General features: G+C 35.6%; 2 protein-coding genes across 5 annotated transcripts in view; one reads left to right on the forward strand and one right to left on the reverse strand.

The window, feature by feature from the left end:
- Nucleotides 1–19,718, forward strand: part of LOC140751734 (gamma-tubulin complex component 2) — a 37,778-nt gene that overhangs the window by 7,146 nt on the left and 10,914 nt on the right. The gene's annotated exons all lie outside the window — the stretch shown is intronic.
- Nucleotides 642–19,288, reverse strand: pain (transient receptor potential cation channel family member painless). 3 transcript variants are annotated; one of them, XM_073085767.1, is made up of 2 exons: nt 19,220–19,288; nt 642–3,548 (listed from the first exon to the last, which is right to left on the reverse strand). In XM_073085767.1, exon 2 carries the CDS (start codon nt 3,526–3,528, stop codon nt 658–660), a length of 2,871 nt encoding a protein of 956 aa, XP_072941868.1. In that variant the 5' UTR covers nt 3,529–3,548; nt 19,220–19,288; the 3' UTR covers nt 642–657. The 3 variants fall into 3 exon arrangements, with proteins under 3 accessions (XP_072941868.1, XP_072941869.1, XP_072941870.1); XM_073085768.1 differs by lacking the exon at nt 19,220–19,288 and adding an exon at nt 6,253–6,276; XM_073085769.1 differs by lacking the exon at nt 19,220–19,288 and adding an exon at nt 5,348–5,371.

A 19,718-nucleotide genomic window follows, 5' to 3' on the forward strand; every position in this document is an offset into this window, starting at 1 on the left:
TTGTACATCTGTAATCAGCCATAGGCAATTTTTTGACCTATTTCAATGAAGTTTCCCATTCAGGTACTTTTGAAAAATTAAAAAAAAAATGTCAATTTAAATTATTTTTTATTTTTTAAACTTTGCTGCAAAGTCCAGGCGTTTTTTTTATTGTTCGTAAAAACTTTAAACACCATTCGCTAACAGTAAGCATTCAAATTATATCTCCAACTAAGAAAAGTTAAGAATTATGTTATAGTGTATATATTATGATGTATGATATTTACCCTTAAAAATCCGCAGTCAAACAAAGGTAATTAGGTATTTGTCAATAAATTTAACTGTATGACCATCCTGTTTATAGATAAAGTTATATTTTTTTTAATTTTAAGTTTTATCAATACAAAAATCTAAAAATTTTCTATAACAATTATGGCCGAAATTCGACCACCAGGCGAAAACTGTTAATCGTAGTATTAAGTAATAAAAAACTATTTGTTTTAAATAAAAATGTACATATATTTATGTAATACAATAGTTAAAAAAATGAAATATAAAATATAAATATAGCAAGTTACAAACTCGAAATTATATTTGAACATCACGATCACGTAAATGCATGTAGAAATCTTTTACTTGATAATTGATATTATTTTGTTAATATTATTAATAAATATTTTAACGTGTTTCCAATTTCTTCAATATTTTTAATAATGTGTCTTCCAATGAAGTCATTTTCTCTTCATATTCGTTTAGTTTATTGCTGATTTGCTCCAATTCGGAAACCTGGGACCTTTTATTTATTATCGTCTTGGCATTCTTCACTATTTTTCGGTCAAGTTTATAAGCCTGGCAGCAATTGAAGCAGCATTTACCTGTCTCTATGTCTTTGTTATCATTGCCGATCATGTATGGAGCGGACGGTTGAGGTATTTCAATAATATTGTCTCGATTTGGCTTTACGACTATGCGGTAAAGTGGCAGAAAGGTCGGAAATAGACTTATTCGCCTTGCAAAAGGTCTTATGCACAGCATTTCAGGTTTAATAAACGTTAATTCTTGCAAGTACGATGGCAACCAAGACCACAATTTAGGCGGCTTTGTGTACACTTTTCCTATGAGCACACTTTCAAAATATGATATCAATTTTACACGTGAAACATGTCCGACTAGTTCAGCATTTGCCCTTATCTCGTGAGTATCATGGACTGCCAAACCATTTAGTAAATTAAACAGAACAATAGGAATCATAAAAACAAAAACAACAAATATTATATGACTAGTTATTGGAAATGTACTGAACTTTATGGAACCGGCGTCGAATTCGCCAGTTAACATGACTATCGTTTTGAACAAGGAGCTACCTGGGTCTTCGAAGAAATCTTCTTCCTCTTCATCATCACCGGTGTTGTTAGGATTTGGCGCTTTTTGACCTTCATCTGTATCTATTTTCTTAAATAACGCATAAAAGCTTAGAGCAAACGCGATAATCAAAATGCAATACCAAAGTATAAATTTGAAGAAACTCCAAGAGACAGTCTTCAGCATCACAATGTTTGTCGATAGTGTTGGGAATTGACCAATAATTAACACAAGTTCAGCTGAAGACAAGAGTATTGCAATTGCAGAGAGTTGTTGTTTAGTATGTTCATCTGCTGAGTCGTTAAATAGTATCCACGATGTGACGACTATAAGTGTTATTTCCATCAAATTTTCGAAACTCTGTAAATATTTCGTTGGTGAAACCAATAATTGAAACAATTCTCGAACTATTAAAAGTATTAGTCCAATACTAGCTGCAATGTGGGTAACGACATTAAATCCTCCAAGGGATTTCACTTGGTCCTTTTCAATTCCATACCCCAATATAATGTAAAGGATTAAACTGAGCCAAAAGACAGCATAGAAAGTAATATTGGCGAGGAAAAGGCAGCTTATCCGCTGCCATTTCAAATATAAGAAACTGGTTATAACAGGATGCTTAAGTAGTGGCTTTAATTCCTCATTTCTTGTCATATACAGTAATGCTTCTGTTTCAGGGGACAAAATGGAATCGCAGTCCTTAGCATTATTATTTGTATTGTCCATTAGAGGCACTTTGCATTCTTCGTCTTCCAAGGAATTATTTGGATACACTAAAAAGCTGTATTTCATGCGAATTTCATAATCGTCATCGCTTGGTCGTTCGCCATTAGTCGTTATGCATTCATCTAAGTAAGTCTCTAATGTCTTAGCATTAATGTCTGCTAGTGGAGGTTCGTTAAATTTGTTCAACAATCCAACGCATGCTCCCTTTCGAAGTAATGACAAGACTGCATGCTGATCACCGTTTCTAGCAGCATAGTGCAACGCGGTATTGGATTTGAAATCAGGATGATTTACGTCGATCTGATTTTTAACTCTCGTATCGGTTAACAATGTGTTTAAACATTCCTTGAAATCAACGTTTGGTTCTTTTGACGTAAACTTCATAGCTCTAATAGTTATTTGTAAGAGAGTTTCACCATTTACTGGTTCAAATAATGTAGAACCATGTTCAATAAACATTTTTAGAATATTATGAAATCCATTCCTACATGCTATAGCGACAGGACGATACGAGTTTCCTGAGCAAGTAGCGTTTGGATCTGCTCCGGATTTTAATAAAATTTCAACAGCTTTTTCAAACCCTTTCTCAGTCGCAAATTGTAACATAGTATGCATACCATTGTTAGCAGTTAGTATAGGACGGTGTTCATTTTTCTTTACCAACTTGGTGTAATCACGTACAAAATTGTTTTCTTCATGTCGACTTAGGTATGAAAATAATTTGTCAGCGTCAATGACTTGAACAGTTTCTGCAGCAGAATTAAATTTTGCCAGTAAATGAGGAAAAGCCTCTTGTAAATAATAACGAGCTGTCTTCCCGCTTATATGTTTATATGAATCTAAATCTACTGGGTCTTGAGCGTAGTCTAATATTAACGTAACGACTCTTTCAAGACCTTGCTTAGCAGCGGAAAATACAGGCGTGACACCTTTAAGGTCTGGGGAATTTACATTAGAACCAGCTTTTAAAAGCATTTCAATCATATCTTCGTACATGATTAAATCTTGTTCGCGATCATCATCTAAGTCCTGAATTTTCTTTATTGCCAATAGTAATGCAGTATTTCCTTTAGACTTCACATTGACATCTATCCTGTCATCTTCCAGAAGGGCTTGTAATGCTTCAATATTTCCGTTTTCAACAGCTATATGAATAGGAGCAACTCCATATGTTTCGTTAACTCTATTAACTTCAACTTCATGTTGGAGAAGAAGCTTCACAAAATTTATTTTATTGTTTTTGCTGTCTGATTCAGAAATGGCTAGTTCAAGGCAAGTTTTGAAATCCGGATATTGATAAACGAAATCGAGATCAACTGCACCGTAGCTGACGAGTTTTTTGAATGTGGTTAAATCATTATTTAGTAGAGCGGTCCTGAGTTGCGTTTGAGGGTCTGTACCGAACAGTGAGCCTCCGCGTGTTATCCTATTGGTGTTCATCTCGTAACTGTCCTGCGTCATGTTTTAAACAATTGTTGCATCTGAAACAAAAAAGAAAAAAACAGAAACGTGAGATTATTTCCTCTATCACACAATTTTTCTATAAAATAAATTACACGAGCATACGTATACTACGTACACTAATCCTGACCGAAGCAGACGTTGTTATTCAATTGAGTTCAATTAACTCTGTATGTTCATAGTGTCAAATTTTCCCCTACTCGAGTAGTCTTATCTGTCGGCTTTAACTCACACGTACGGGTTTACAACAAAAGCTTTATTGGCGTACATTCTATTGGTATATCCTACTATTCCCCATAAATGACGTCATCCTCCAATAGTTATATTGTTAAAAACTTATACGTGGGAGTTACGTTTACTCGTATTTATGTACGGTAAGCTTTTACTTATAAGGGCAAATAGTTAAAGTCAATTTTATAATACTCGCAAACCAGTTGAGCAAATGATCGTGTGAATCCATAGTGGTCTAGTTAGTCCCATTAGTACCTACGAAGCTATGTGTTAATCTTTTGATATCTGTAGCTATTGGTTTATGCGTTAAATTCTGTGCACACAGATAAGGTGCTGCAAATACATAAATATTTACTTTTTTAACTGTGATTCGTTGTATGCTGTTATAGAAGATAACATATAGTATTGCTGTTTAAACATACATAAGTTGAGTTTTTATAAATTGATACATTAAACGAAGCCGGTGAAAGGGAATTGAGGACTAAAAGAAATATTTCATAAATGCACCTGAAGCACTCATTTATTGCAATTTTGTTCATTAGCCAGCACCTAAAAATTGAACTAAGAAATAGTGTTAAGTTTGTTGTTCTATCATCGAATTTAATGAGCTCGTTTGATATGAACATCTCGGGAGCCATAATGAAGGAGCAATTATTCCGAATTTCTCTCGGTGCTATAAAATTAATGATTCTCGCATACGGTACGCCCTACAATTAGGCAATTGTTCCAATTTCTGTTTCCTATTATATGACGCGTAAATAGATTCAATCGATAGCACTCTACAAATTTATGCTTATTTTATTAAAAAATAATAATTACGGATACTATATATTTATCGTTTGAATTGGTTAATTTAGAAAGGAATGAGGGCCTAATTTTCAGCACACGCTCTTTCAATTTGCCTTTTAAAATACCCGCATTGTGCCGTGATAGTGTTGTGTACTTGCAGAAATAAATTGATACATTTTTGGGGTCATGTTTATCATAGGTATATTTTTTCGGAATAGTTAACTAATGTTATTAGTAATTTCTTCATGAAACGTCATTTTGATAATAAAGTTTTATGACGTTACCATTTTATTAACAATTGTTCGGAAAACAAATCAAAAATTCTCAAGTTGTTGAGGCAAAACGTAAATGCGTTCTTCAGTAGTTACGATTCGCCATGCCTGTCGGATTACTTAAAACATATTTGTCTTTGGATATACGTTCAGTATCCTAATCGCTGTGTCCAAATGTTGCTTGACTCATGTTAAAATTACTATTAATATGGTGATTTTTAAAACTTCATATACCTAACGATAGAGCTTTAATTAAAAACCATGTACATTTAAAGTTAAGATTCCTACGTGTTGCCGTAGCTAGAATTGTTAAAGGATGATTTCTCGTCTTTTTAAATTTAACCAACGTTGTCTATGGCTGTTTTGGGAAATATTTTATACTTGCATCCAGGTGAAATTTTCAAGTGTGCGTAGATGGCTAAATTTGAAACTTTAGGTTAAAGCGAAAAATGCTGAAAGAAGTTTCCCGGCTAGTTAGATAAAAACTAAGATATCGAACGGAACTCGAATTCGTTAAAAAAACATACCTTTTCCGCGATCGCTTCCAAAGGACGTAATAAGGAAGGTTTCGACGTAAGTTAATATTACAAACAATCAAATTATGTGCTACATCCGCACGCGCAACTTTGTTCTTCATTAAAAATTATAGTTCAAAAAACTAAAAAACACGCTTTTATGATAAAATCAACTAAAAAGTAGAAAATTAGTTTTTTGAACTATAATTATTTATTAATTTTTAGTATTTCTCGTTATAGCGACCACCATTATTCATCGTTTGTAAAAAAATCAAGTGTCTATCTATTACGATTTAAGAGATAAAGCCCAACGACAGACGAACAGACCGCAGAGGGTTTCGTTTTAACCTTTGAGTACGGAATCCTAAAAATCATTCTACAGGAGGGCATTATAGATATGTTTCAGAACATTTGAGTTATAGGGAAATAACATTATTATTTTCTAAACTAAAAATCACGATATAAAAGTTACGCCTATTGAAACTAAATAGCAATAATTATTTGCAATCTAAAGTTGCGATGAACTTTGCTGAAGGTGTTTGAAAAATCTCGCCTCGAAAATCGTTAATCCAGAGGATGTTGATAAGGACAATGGTACAAAACTATTAATGTTTAAAATATTGAATTGTCATCGGTCCTTAATAAGTATGCCAAATTTCGAGTTAATCCGACGTTTTGAAGGGGGTTAAAATCATGTTGAAAGATTCCGTTACATACTAACATACCAACATACCAACATACATACGTCTGAAGCTAATAAAAGCGTGTTAAAAATGTGGAAAATGTTATGTTGTTTCTATTACTACTCCGTCATCGGAAAGTTACTCCACATATTCAAGCCGTGGCTACAATGCTCATTTTATTTCCCGTCCAGCGCTTACGCCAGAAATTCACCATTGTGTTTGGAGACGGTTCACCTGTTTTCAATCGAACAGTTGGCTTTTACTGCTGCGTTGATTTATAGATCGCTTTTAAGATAGAATTGAAAACAATGTTGATTTTACGCGAAATCATTCTGCGACTGTCGGTGGCGTACGTTGTTCTCGATCGATAAAGTTTAACGTTCTTAGTTTATTTATTTATTTATTTAAAAAATTTATTGCATCACCTCTCAAAAGAAATGCACAAAAGGGCAAACATAATGCCTGATGGCATTTTCTACCAGTCAACCCTGGGTGGATGAGGAGAATTTGCAGCAGGTGTTATGCGAAAGTAACAAAGAACGATAGACAATAATAGAAACAGCAGATATATCAATATGTATTAAAAATAAATAAATATACATATTTTAACAATAAAATAAATATATAATATAATATACCTATATACAGATACACATAAATAAACTAATACATACTATTTATCATATATATAAATATAAATAACTAAATAAACACAGGTAGTAACAAAAGTCGTTTAAGAATTAGATGAGGAGTTCAGATAATGTTCTCGGACAAGCTTTTTGAACACAGCTTTACTGGGGGCTTTGCGGATATGCACGGGCAAGGCGTTCCAAAGTAGTACCGCCTGAACAGAAAATGAGAAATGAAAAAAACCGCTAGAATGCAGTGGAATATCGGCTCTTAAATTATTGGACGACCGAAGCATTTTATCATGCGTTAAAAACCTATATTGGAAGTGATCCTTCAGATAAGGAGGAGTATTTGTATCATTCAAGATAGAGTAAAGCATAGAGAGAATTCTAGAATTACGCCTCTGACGAATAGAAAGCCACTTGAGTTGGCTGCGAAACTGAGAGATGTGATCATATTTACGAAGGCCAAATATGAACCTGATAGAATTGTTGAGAAGGCGTTCTAGTTTATTGAGAAGAGCTTCGGTCAGATCTGAGTAGCACACATCTGCATAATCGATGATAGGCAAAATTAGGGTATTCACTAACATTAGTTTGGTCTTAATGGGAAGGAAGTGCTTTAGGCGATATAAAGATCGCAAGGTAGCATTGACCTTACGAGACACTTCTGTAACCTGCGTACTCCAACTCAAGGAGCTGTCAATATACAGGCCAAGATTCCTCACCGACTCCGAAATTGGAATTTGCGTACCGTCATAAATGACTGCAGGTAAAGAATTCCGGTCAATCCTAGCCAGCAGTCTAGAGCTTCCAATGACGATAGCTTGACATTTGGCAGGGTTGACTGGTACCCCATAGCGCATTGACCAACTCCGGAGAGCACTCAAATTATCGTTTATCTTAGCTATTGCACTGTGGAGGTTATCAACATCGGCTTGAGCGTATAGTTGCAAATCATCAGCATACAGATGATACGAACAGTTGATAAAAGGAGTGATGGAGTCAATAAATAAAGAAAATAATAAAGGAGAGAGAATACCGCCTTGCGGGACACCAGCATCTAAACAAGCCCAGTCCGAGGAGGCATTACCCATACAGATGGACTGCTGGCGCCCGCGAAGATATGAAGAGAACCAATTCAGGGCAGAGGGCGAGAACTGTAAGTGAGTAAGAATAGCGAGGAGAATATCGTGGTCGACTGTGTTAAAAGCGTTAGAAAAGTCAACAAGCGCCATCACCGTCAGTTTACGATCGTCCATCCCTTTTCTGACGTCGTCACACACTCTGACTAAAGCGGTGGAGGTGCTGTGACCGGAGCGGAACCCAGACTGATATATACTCAGCAGGTTATATTTCGATATATGAATAGAGACTTGCTTATGTACACAGGCTTCCAGAAGCTTAGAGAGGAACGGGAGAATAGATATAGGCCGAAAATGGTTAGGGAGCGTAGGATGGGATACTTTAGGAAGTGGACGAACAAAGGCTTTCTTCCAGATAGAGGGATACTGACCAGAGGACAAGGAAAAATTAATGATATGGGTAATAGCTGGAAGAAAGTTATCAATTACGTTGGAAATCATAGTCCTACTCACTTCATCACATCCTACAGCCCTGGATTGGATACTGAGGACAACCTTTTTAACCTCTTCCTGATTAATAGGAGAGAATTTAAAGGCAGGGACAAAAGAAGATTGCATAGAAGCAATGGAAGCAATAGTGTGGCAACGGATTGTATTGTTCATAGGAACCGTGGAAGTAAAATGACGATTTAAGTCATCCAAAGAGAGAGAGGAACAGCAATCCGACGAAGAGGGTTTACCCACACCGAGTGACCTCAGAAATTTCCACATACCAGCGGCTGACGAGAGAGAAATATTAGAGTGGATATATCGGCGTTTAGCTATTCGTACCATCTGATTGCATCGATTACGCACAGCTTTAAATGCTACCCAATTGGTTTCAGTGCGCTCCTTCTTATATTTGCGAAAAGCACGATCCCGTCTGGCCATTGCTACGCGAATATCGTTAGTGAACCAGGGAGCAGGAGGACGCCTCAATTTCACCTCATGCAACGGAGCGTGAGCGTCATAAAGTGAAAGAATGGTGTTGTTAAGGAAAAGGACTTTATCATCCACCGTTGACGCATCAGTTAAAGGGGAAAAATTGATCAAAGAGGCATCTCTCTTGAGCTTGCCCACATCCATTCTTGCGAAATTTCGCAATTGCAATACGGCAGGAATTTGTTTGGGAGACTTAATTTTATAAGATGTGTAGACAAGATCATGCCGGGAAAAGCCAGGGGCAGAAAGTTGACCATAAGACACAATGCACTCCGGAGACGCGACTATGATAAGATCAATCCATGAGTCATCAGTGTTGATATTATGATGAGTTGCTGATAAGGCAAGAATTGAGAAATTAACCGACTCAATTAAGGATTTAAGTCTTAGGGAACGAGGAGTGCACTTAGACATGTCAGTATTAAAGTCTCCCATTATTAAGCAGTGTGTATACTCAGATCCCAGGGTCTCTAAAACTGACTCTAGAGTGTCAGAAAAATCGATGGATGGAGGACAGTATACTACGCCTAGAATCGCCTTAGTGCCCATGACATCTAGTTCTATGAACAGATACTCAGGTGAAGCAGTGTAACAAGACGGCGAAGAGGCAATAATTTTGTACTTAAAAGAGGATCTTAAATAAATCGCTACACCGCCACCCCCTTTCTCTGTGCGGTCATTGCGAATCAGCACAAAACCCGGAAGTGAAAATGTGGTTGAGTGTAAGGAGGGTTTTAGCCAGGTTTCCGAAATCAAAATGGCATGTAAATTATTTACGTTGAAAGCAGCCTCAAGTTCGGAATAATGACTCGGAATACTCTGTGCATTAATATGGCATACATTTAAATAGTTTTGTTGGGAAGAAAACACTCTAGTTAAATTACAGTTTAAACTAACGTCCGAAGAACTAGAACAAGTGTCAAAAGAGAGAGTTTAGTTATTTTTTGCTTACCAGTAATCAAAATTTGACTCGATAGTACTTTTGCTAGTAGTCAAAATTGACAATTTCGCTTTTTTATGGGCAAGGCAATGGATTGTACGATTAATTACTAACAGACGTAAATGTTTAGATCTTTCAATATTGATACTTGATAGTCAGTTAGAAGTGGTTAAAAAAGTTCATATCATTTAGTTTTGACTTATATTATTTAAAAGTAAAAATATATAACATCTGATGTACATATATATAGTAGCAGTGATTAGCCTAGTGTTTAAGAAACGCGGCCTCTCGATCGAGGGGTCCGAGGTTCAATTCCCAGGCACGCACGCACCTCTGATTTTCAAATTTATGTGCGTTTTAGAAATTAATTATCACTTGCTTAAACGATGAAGGAAAACATCGTGAGGAAACCTGCATACCTGAGAGATTTATATAAAAAAAAAATCTTAAAGGTATGTGAAGTCTATCAATACGCACTTGGCCAGCGCGGTGGACTATGGCTTAATCATTCTCATTTTGAGAGGAGACCCGTGCCCAGCAGTGGTACAGTAATGGGTTGATAATGATGATGTACATATTGGGTTATTTTTCTTATTATCACTGGCATTGCTACAATAAACATAACAATATTTATTGTATCTATGTATACAATAGATAATATGACGCAAGTACGAATTTTACTTTGTGAGGTCTAATAATATACATACATAATACCGATTTACTTAAACATTTTGCCAACAATACTTATGTATATTATTAGCAATGGTACAATGTTATTTTATATTGTTATTATATGAAGTGACGAAGTTTAGGTATGTTTTTGGGTGTCAGTTTGAATCACTCTGCAAAGTTTATTTTCAATTAAACTGTGGTGTTGTAATTCGGTTTATTTTTAACCTAAATGTAGTAAGAAAAACATTCAAGAGATCATAGGGTTCATAGGGTTCATAGGGTTAGTGTGTCATCTCTATTGTGTTCGTTAAACCATATTTATTTTAAGACTCATGATGCTTCATTCATATTATAAAGGATTTCTATTGGACGTGTACCTAACATCTTAATCTCTTAAGAAGAATCTTAAGCCATTTGAACGCCATGACTGTACCACGCTTATAATTATGACACCGTGAATTAATGTTATCGTTAATTTATTTATGAATATCTCGTCATCATTTCAAGATATTTAATATATTTCACGTCTTTAAAATATCGCTCATTAACATTAATTCTGCGTTAAAAGTACCTTAACGGCTATTAAGTAATGAATTGCACAATAATCCCCGAGAAACGCTCATATAGTAAGTAAACTATGAAGTTATAGTCGTACGTGCAAACTGTACTTTCTAACTGGTCAGTGAGATAATGTTAGAAGAGTAATCTTCTTTAATCTGTTAGGCTATTACTATTACTGCTTCCGTTGTGGCTTAATCATATGTTGTGGTCGCTCGTATGCACGCTACCGACCGGCTAATTGCCGTCCACGCCCTAAACAACGAAGAAAGATTACCTACTTATTATAGAAATAAAATAATTGGCCAAGTGCAAGTCGAACTCGCACACGGGGGGTTCCGTACCACATATTTTTTATTTCTATTATTTATTTTTAGTATTTGTTATTATAGCAGCCATTGAAGTAAATACATTGTAAAAATTTGAACTGTCTACGTATTACGGTTAAATAGATAAAGCGAAAAACATTGAAAAATAGCAGTTTATTCTATGGCTCTATTCTATTCTAGGGCTACATAACTCCCATTTATTTTCTACCTTTTTTTTATTTTTAGTATTTGTTGTTATAGCGGCCATAGGGGTGGCCGCTATAACAAATAAGCATACTCTATAAAAAATCAAGCAACTATCTATTAGGGTTCACGAGATAGACAGACGGACAGACGTCTGTCCATCTGTCCGTCTGTCACAGGGCTCCACTGTCTAGGGGAGTCTTAGTAATACGTTCGTCATTACGTAGTTCCGTTTTTACCCTTTGGGTACGAAACCCTAAAATATATATTGTAGGAAATTTATTTAATATTATATTCCATAACGTGCAAAGTGAAAGTTCGTCGTGCCTATGAAGTTATAATTTATCGCGATGTGAGTAATTGAATGAAAAACGTGATTCAATTTTGACTATAATATGCGGTTGGAATAAGTACAAAGTGGTGACTTGATATTCTATGTAGGTATATTTCAAATATGATTTGCATTGATAAAAAATATGCAGTTAGCTCTATAATAATCAATGGTTCTGTAGGAATCACGAAAGGGTCCCACGAAGGGAACCACAAACTACTTTCAAAACTGCAAGTATATTAGTTCAGTTTGGTGTATTATAAGGAAGTGTCTCCCTTTGGGGGTCTAACGATTATCTGATTATATTTCAACTACTATGAACTGGAATATGTTAAGAGTATTATTGACGTAAAATTGCAAAGTTTGGCTGTAGGGGCCTGTAAAAATCTGACACAATCGGTAAATTGAAAAATATGAAATTGAATATTTGATGATAATTCGTTGATAAACCTAAAATACTTTGCAGTGCAATTAAATCCACTCTGTGGTAGGTGGCTTGCGCTGTGTTGCAACCAGCTGTGCCCACGCTCGTATATTTTATGTAAATCGTCTACAAGTTCGCTTAGCTTACATATCTTGGTAGGTACTCGAAATCAGCCGCGCAAATATTAGTTAGGAATACAGTGCCGTTGCAGGCATTAAGAGATTCTCAAGGGATAAGTTCCACGGCAATTTACTTAGCATTTGTGAAATATAATGTATTTTCTATTCTTCTATGTATAAATGGAATTACTGTCACTCAACCTCAAATTACTAATTTTAATTCGGCCGTTTGCTTTTGATATTTGATTTCCATATTGTACTAATTACGATCAATTGCACTGATTTCTGTAATTTTTTTTACAGAATGGCATATGGCTATGCGTAGACAATATAGATTATTTTATACTCCAAGTAAAAGTTTCAATTTAAACTGTAAAATCGAAAGCTGCGGAAATAAGCTTAATTGGTGGTTTATGTTTAGTTACTGTGTGAATATGCAATATATTTTTTTATTTATATAAGAGCATCTCTAAATTTAATTGTAAGTGGAAGTACTTTGCATTGTTTTGGTTTATTTGTAACTCAAGTATTCCGGCCATCGCTGCAGATCACGGTTGCATTGTGACTTATGAGATGAGTAATAATACGCTCGTAAGAGATCATCCGAATGATAATGGTACATAAGCAGCGGTACGAATATTACTGCCTATTTCTGCCTTACGACGTATAATTGTGCAGTGGCCCGTATAAATGCTTTTAAATTAAAATATGAAACTAAAATGTAGCACACTAGAGAGTAAGTTATCACTGTAACCAATAAACCGTGGTGATCACCCCCTTTTATGACATGAGATCTATCAGTTGATGCCGAAAAATAGATGCATTGCTACTTCCTTTAGGATCTATGAGGACTAAGTGAGGACCCTCGTAAGTGTCCACACCAAAACGGGTGTTCAAACTTATATACAACGGTAAGAAGTGAAATAGCATAATGGTTTGGGTGCTTTAGGAAGGATTCCTGGACTTATTGGCTATAGATATATTACCGGTAATAACCACTTGACATTGGCTGGACAACATGCCCAGTACCTACTTCCATTAATAGCCAGGGTTACCACACATCCGCTTGGCCAACAAAAACATAAATATTTTAAAAGGCTTCCGTTCCGCACACATTTCAATTTGGACACGCACTTCAATGGCCAGTAGGCAGGCACGAGGTGCTTTTTGTCAACATTGTGCTTAATTTGCTTTGCTCTAAAAACGAGACGGTTTTCTACTTTTCTCGACGCTGGAGAAAATAATATAAGAATGCACTCTCGGTTTTGTTTTGTGAAAGTGTGAAGTAAGTTTAAATTCTTATTAAAGTTTTCATTAATAAGACATTATTGCAATGATGAATGACTCACGTAATTAAATTGACGCGAGAATTATACATATTTGAATGTTTCTTTTGTTTTTACATTGTTTTGTTTGGTTTGTCGTCCACTCATCATCGAATCTTGTAATAATTGTTACTTAGAGCCTCCTTTTAAAGTGAAATGTATCTTTATAATATTAAAATCATATTTTTTCTACCATTATGCGTAAGTTAACGGAAAATTGTTTTCATGATAGAGTTTACCAGACATATTTATGGTTAATTCCCTTAAACTTGATAAACTACGTATTTACGGGGTTCTTAGCGGATGGATGATCGAATGTTTGTACCAAAATAAATACTTGATTTAGCAAGATGCAGTTTCGTTCAATCAAACAGTATCGAGTACTTATACTTAATGGCTCGTAAAGATCTGCGCTCACGCCGACTCATTTACGACACCCCGAAGTGCGGGTGAAGCGATGTTGTGTTAGGGATGGCGATTCTTTTCGAAAAAGATCGATTCGAATCGAAGATTGATCGATTCGTTAAAAATCTTTTGGCGAAGCTAGCGAAAAAAGTCTTCAGGACCACACAAGCACTGAAATACGAATCCGGCAGCAAAAAATGTCTATAACACATTATTACATGTTCAATGAAGTTCGAAAAAAACGATTTTCGACTTTCTAGGATGAAAGATCGGTTCACTGAATCGAGCCAATACTGGAGATCGATTTTTTGGTCCAAAAGATCGATTCTACGATTAATCGATCGCCGCTCGCCATCCCTATGTTGTGTTTTTGAGTTTCTATTTCGAGTCGCCGGAGCGCAGACTCCCCAGTTTGGGATTAACAGTTTTTGCAGACGATATTGCTACATTCATACCTACCAGCGCAACTCCGTTACGCACCGTGGACACCCGATGTTATTGCGCGCCGTATGTAACTCTTTTTGTTTCGTTTGCGATCTTTCTCGGAATATCCGACGCGAGACTGTCACGGAAATCAGCTTTCCGTTACAAGTTGCAATCTTATCTATCTATCTCTCTATATCTAAGTTACAATCAATCAAGCAGATAACACTTAGATCCAGTTTCACGAAATATTTCAAGTGCACTTAGTTACCGTCTTGTAAATCTCGCATATGTAGAGTCGTCTCTACCGTTTCACCATCCTATTAAATATCGCATTCTAAGTTATGTTTTTGACTGCTATAATTAAGATTTTAATTGACTATCAATTCGTTCCTATTAAATTACTTCATACGGGTTCCTAGTCAGAATAAAAAGGGTCAATTACAATTTGATCCTTAATTGTTTCATGTAATATTATATTGAAGGAATGACCTATGTATATTAAATGTACGTTTTGTCACATTTTTATAGCTTTCCCTTGTCACGTCTGTTTAGGTGTCACACATATGCAAATTTGTTATTTTTTAATTTATAAAAGATACATGTAATCAGGAATGACGTCACGAAACTTACGACCTCGTGTCTAAAGTTAGGTTCATTTTGTAAAGTCCCTCTCCCTAAGAGTGTGAATTAATTTAGTGACGACCCCCAAATATATCCGTTCGTCGTTTGACACATCCAAATAGTTGAATGGTTAACTGTTTACACCAATATTAAATTAGTCATAGATAACTAATTTGGACGTATTCGGGTCTATATAAACGGTGCCCCGTTTATCGGTTACCGTGCCGGAAGTCTGTTGGAAGGATACGGTCGCCAGCTCCTCATTTGGCCTCGTGAGGGACGTGGGCGATGTGTAGTCATCGTTAGTCAACACTTGTATCAATGTTTGTGTTCTGTGACCTGAACTTGTCATGGCGTCCGAAATGTTTTAGTTGAATTTAATTAAGTCAACTTAACTGAATCAAGGTTTTTAGGCCCGCAGGTTTTTAGGTACCGCACGAGGACTAACAGTATCGTGATTGCCATAATCACACTAGTATACGAAATACCTTCAAAGATAATTATTGAGAAAGTAATTCGATAAGAAATTAGCCTAAACGTCATATAGGATACGTCGGAGCAATATTAAATGTATTATTATTTGATATCTGCATCATCAGCAGACACCCTTGTTAAGGTTTGCAATGTCTATGAGTCTATCAATGAGTCAATATACCATTTTGATTGAAGTGTTGACCAGTTCGAAGTACCGTTTTGAATATTTTTACCCAATCCCAAATGTAAAAGGCATCTAATCTGAAACTGATAACAAATGCATATTTAGGAGACTTAGGATTATTTTGGAACCAATCATGGAAACATGTGTGCTATGTTGACATTTGGTGTGTAAGCGAATGCAATACAATGAGGTTAAAAGGTCTTATAACATGAATTTTAAAAGGCTGCGGAGTATTAAACCGATCTTCATATTCCCAATTTAGACTGTAGTTAAGTACTTTTCGTAACCTGTTTTATATTCTTGTAAGGATATGAAAATTAAGCTTTTTATTGTTTTTGTTCTTACAGGTTTGTGTGAACACTATATTTTTTTTTTTTTTTTTTTTTTTATAATGTAAGAGTAGCAGACGAGCTTGCAGTCCACCTGATGGTAAGTGGCTACTGCCGCCCATGGACATCTGTAATCAACCTAAGATTGAAGAGATAAGATAAGATATTCCTACCTGAGGTCGGCCACAGATGCGCCGCTACCCCTGAGGACTAAGCTGGAACGCCTCGGAATAGTCTGTCTCCCTTACCACACCCTTCAAACCGGAACACAGCAGCTCCTAAAACAGCTGTTATTAGGTAGAAATAGGTGTGGCGGTGGTGCCGCCAGAGTCGAACCACAAAGGGTTCTACCACCTTTATATTGTACATAAATATAGTTTCATAGCGAGTCAGTAACTACTTTTGTATTCAGATATGTTATGCCTGTGTCGCCCTTCCAGTAATCTATGATGTAATTTATTTTGATTGTACAAATAATTGTTAGGTAAATAAATACTTTAACCTATAAGCTGCGCTATTCACGCATCATGCTAAAACTATTGGACGGGTATTTATTTGACTTTTCACTGTTGTAAAATGTTGTAGGAGGATGTGTAATTTTTATCCCGAAAAAATGAAAGAGTTTTTTGAAATATGTATAATTGTACATATGTTTTAACTACGTTTTGCTAATTACGATTTCTTCTAGAATTCTGGTTAAATTATGATTAAACATCTTTGTAATAATATAGGTCCTTATAACACTGGTAAAAGAACATAACGTAGGTTATGGTAACTTAAGAACATTCTCTAAAACGAAAAAGCACATTTTAAACTGTGGTTTAAAATTCGATTCGATACACGTATCGATCGCGTTTCATACATGACTGTAAATTACAAACAAGCATTTGGATAGCGAACAGCTAAGCGTGGGAAACTAATCACACGTATATTGACATAACCCTAAAATGCCAAATATTGCGTAAAGGAAATAAAATTTCCGGTGTTGGATTAGATTAGTTATACGATTTTGTTTAAATATAACAATAATTAGCATTTTCGTGTTAAAGCGCTGTCTTGACCAACGTTTGGTTAATAGATGAATAATACAATTTGTTTACGGCATACTTACTACTAAACTGCAAATTTCCTTGTTAAGGTTAAATTAAACTTTAAATTTTAATCAAGTTCTATGAAATTTAACACAAACAATTTGCTGAGTGACTTAGCTACAAACACTTATTCGAGGTTCGATTCTCGATGAAAAAAACAAATTTCTGTGTGACAGAAAAACTATATCTCATGTATGAACTGTGTTTATTAAGCCGCAAATCACAAAAAGATTAGTTGGCCTACAATACTATATAAAGATGATTATTTATGAAAATTGTCCTATAGTTTAGGAAGAGTCCTAGGACTAGGACAAGAGTGTTCTTTTTGATTATACTTTAAAAACAATTAAATAGGTACGTGACGAAAAAATAACCTCTTTGCTTGGAAATTCAGTTAAAATATGTTTAAGATTTAGAATTATTTACATTTTGTTATATTTTTTACTACCTACTTATTTGCACCTTTCAATTATGACGATGATGATGATGATGAACAATATCCTTGAACCGAATCATTTATTATATAGGTTGTATTATAGTGGATATACAATACAATTTGCATCCGACGGAAATTTTTTTGCTTACTCGAAGTAAAAAAAATACAGCATATGTTATATTATTATGAACGTGCAATGTATAGAACCTTACAGTAACCTGCTACCTACCTATCGAACGTCAACCATCTACTTGTATCAGTGTTTTTGATAAAAATAAGAAGATAAATTCAGCCATTTAAGTACTGTACACTTATACATAAGTTAATAACCAGAAACATAGTTTTCAAATGTAATAAAAGATGCAATTGTTCGATTTGTCCAATAAACTCGAAGCACTGTCAATGTATGGGGTACTTGGCGTTGCATAAGTCTTAAAGGTCACCAGTCATGGGATTGAGGTCCATTATTCAATGCATAATCTATTTATTAATCTTCGATCACACGTCCATCTTGTTCTACGTAGCGCAGGTGCTCTTTGCTGAGTGTTCTACCTACTTTATAATGTAAGAAGGTCCTTATTTTATAAAAAAGATGTATGAATTTATTATTATTATCGCCATATTTCAAAATTTTCACATGTATATACGAGTAGTACTTTGTAGTATAACACTATATAAAAACAATAATAACGCATTTAAATGTTCCGTCTTAAAAATCTCTACATTTTGCTTATAAACGAAATGTTATGAGAAGTGTTTGTTGTAACATTACTTGACACTGACATTGATTGTACGAGAACATACCAGAGCGGTGAAGACGTAGGTAATGAGATATCATTCCGTTTGTAAATCAACACTCGCAAATGTAAACCGAGATTATCCACTTGTTCGAAACCTCACTGACCGCACATTCGTTGAACATGCATTTGCAATCTAAAGGGCTCATTGTCTCTACGTAAAAATATTATACGCCACCGGATATACCGACCATTTGGACAGTCTGCATCGCGATGCGCATGCCACTTTATCAATTACAGTATCCATGATACCACATCCCGTGGACTCGGCCAGCCACTCGATTATGTCCTGTAGCATCATAATAATAATGACGTCAACCTTGTCGACCTTGTTCGAGGGCTAGACTCAACATATGTGTTGGACCCGATCTCCCGATTCAACCGTGACATCCACATGTTTATTGTTTTGTTGCGTTTGGAGCTTTGTGTAAACTTACATGTTTTCATTGTTCCCCAATGATTCTTGGCCGAAGAAAGGTAATTAGTTAACTTTTGTTGTCACAATGAGGATGACGTCACTTAAATATTAAAAAGCGACTTCCTATTGGAGGCCGAAAATCAAGTTACTAATGTAAAAACTTTGTACAGATTTATTTGCTTATATACTTTCGGTGTTTTGAGCCTGTAATTTCAATTTTGTCACAATATTTCAATTGTAAGAAGTGAAAAATGCGTTAATAATTGGCAAAATACTAGAAATTCACATAAAATCATCGCAAAATATGACACAGGCTCTGACTTTTGTATCTACGTATTTGAAACAGGTCTTGAACAATTGCTTTTTAACACCGCGGCACTGTCATGTCACATCGATTCGTGGATAAAACGGGGATATTGGTGTGATTTAAGTGTCGAAACCCACCTGAATTCCAAGGGATGATACACTGGAGTATTTAACACAGATCACAAGCACTATGCACACAGTCGACTCGCAATTGGTTCGCACTTGTCGTGCGCGCCACTCGGACTCGTGGTCAAAGTGAGGCGGTGCGCGCGCGCTGGCTTGTGGGAGGCGATCATTTGCTGATCCTGCGCTATGCGCAGTACCACAACTTACCTATTCACTTTAGAAATACGCTCAAAACTATGTTAGAATGGTTCAATGAATTTGCCGTGGTTGTTACGCATCGTGAAATTACTCGTTTTTCTACTCGTGCTGGCCTTAGCGATTCAATAACGAACATATTTTTCTAGAGCCGTTCCAGTGAATTATGTTTGAACATATTGATGATTATAATTGATTAAATAATTTGCCGTGGTTGTTACGCCTCATAAAAGATATTACAAACGTTTGTTAATCCAATTCTCTTTGAAATAATTACCGTAGCGTACCTTTCAATTTACCCATGGGTCGTTCTAGG

This window comes from Epargyreus clarus, unplaced genomic scaffold, assembly GCF_041222505.1.
Source record: "Epargyreus clarus isolate Ecla_fem2 unplaced genomic scaffold, WU_Ecla_fem_2.2 ptg000023l, whole genome shotgun sequence".
Classification (NCBI taxonomy): Eukaryota; Metazoa; Arthropoda; class Insecta; order Lepidoptera; family Hesperiidae; genus Epargyreus; species Epargyreus clarus.

Excerpts from the sequence above, each read along its gene's own strand:
- pain (XM_073085767.1), bottom strand. The coding sequence starts at position 3,528 with ATGACGCAGGACAGTTACGAGATGAACACCAATAGGATAACACGCGGA.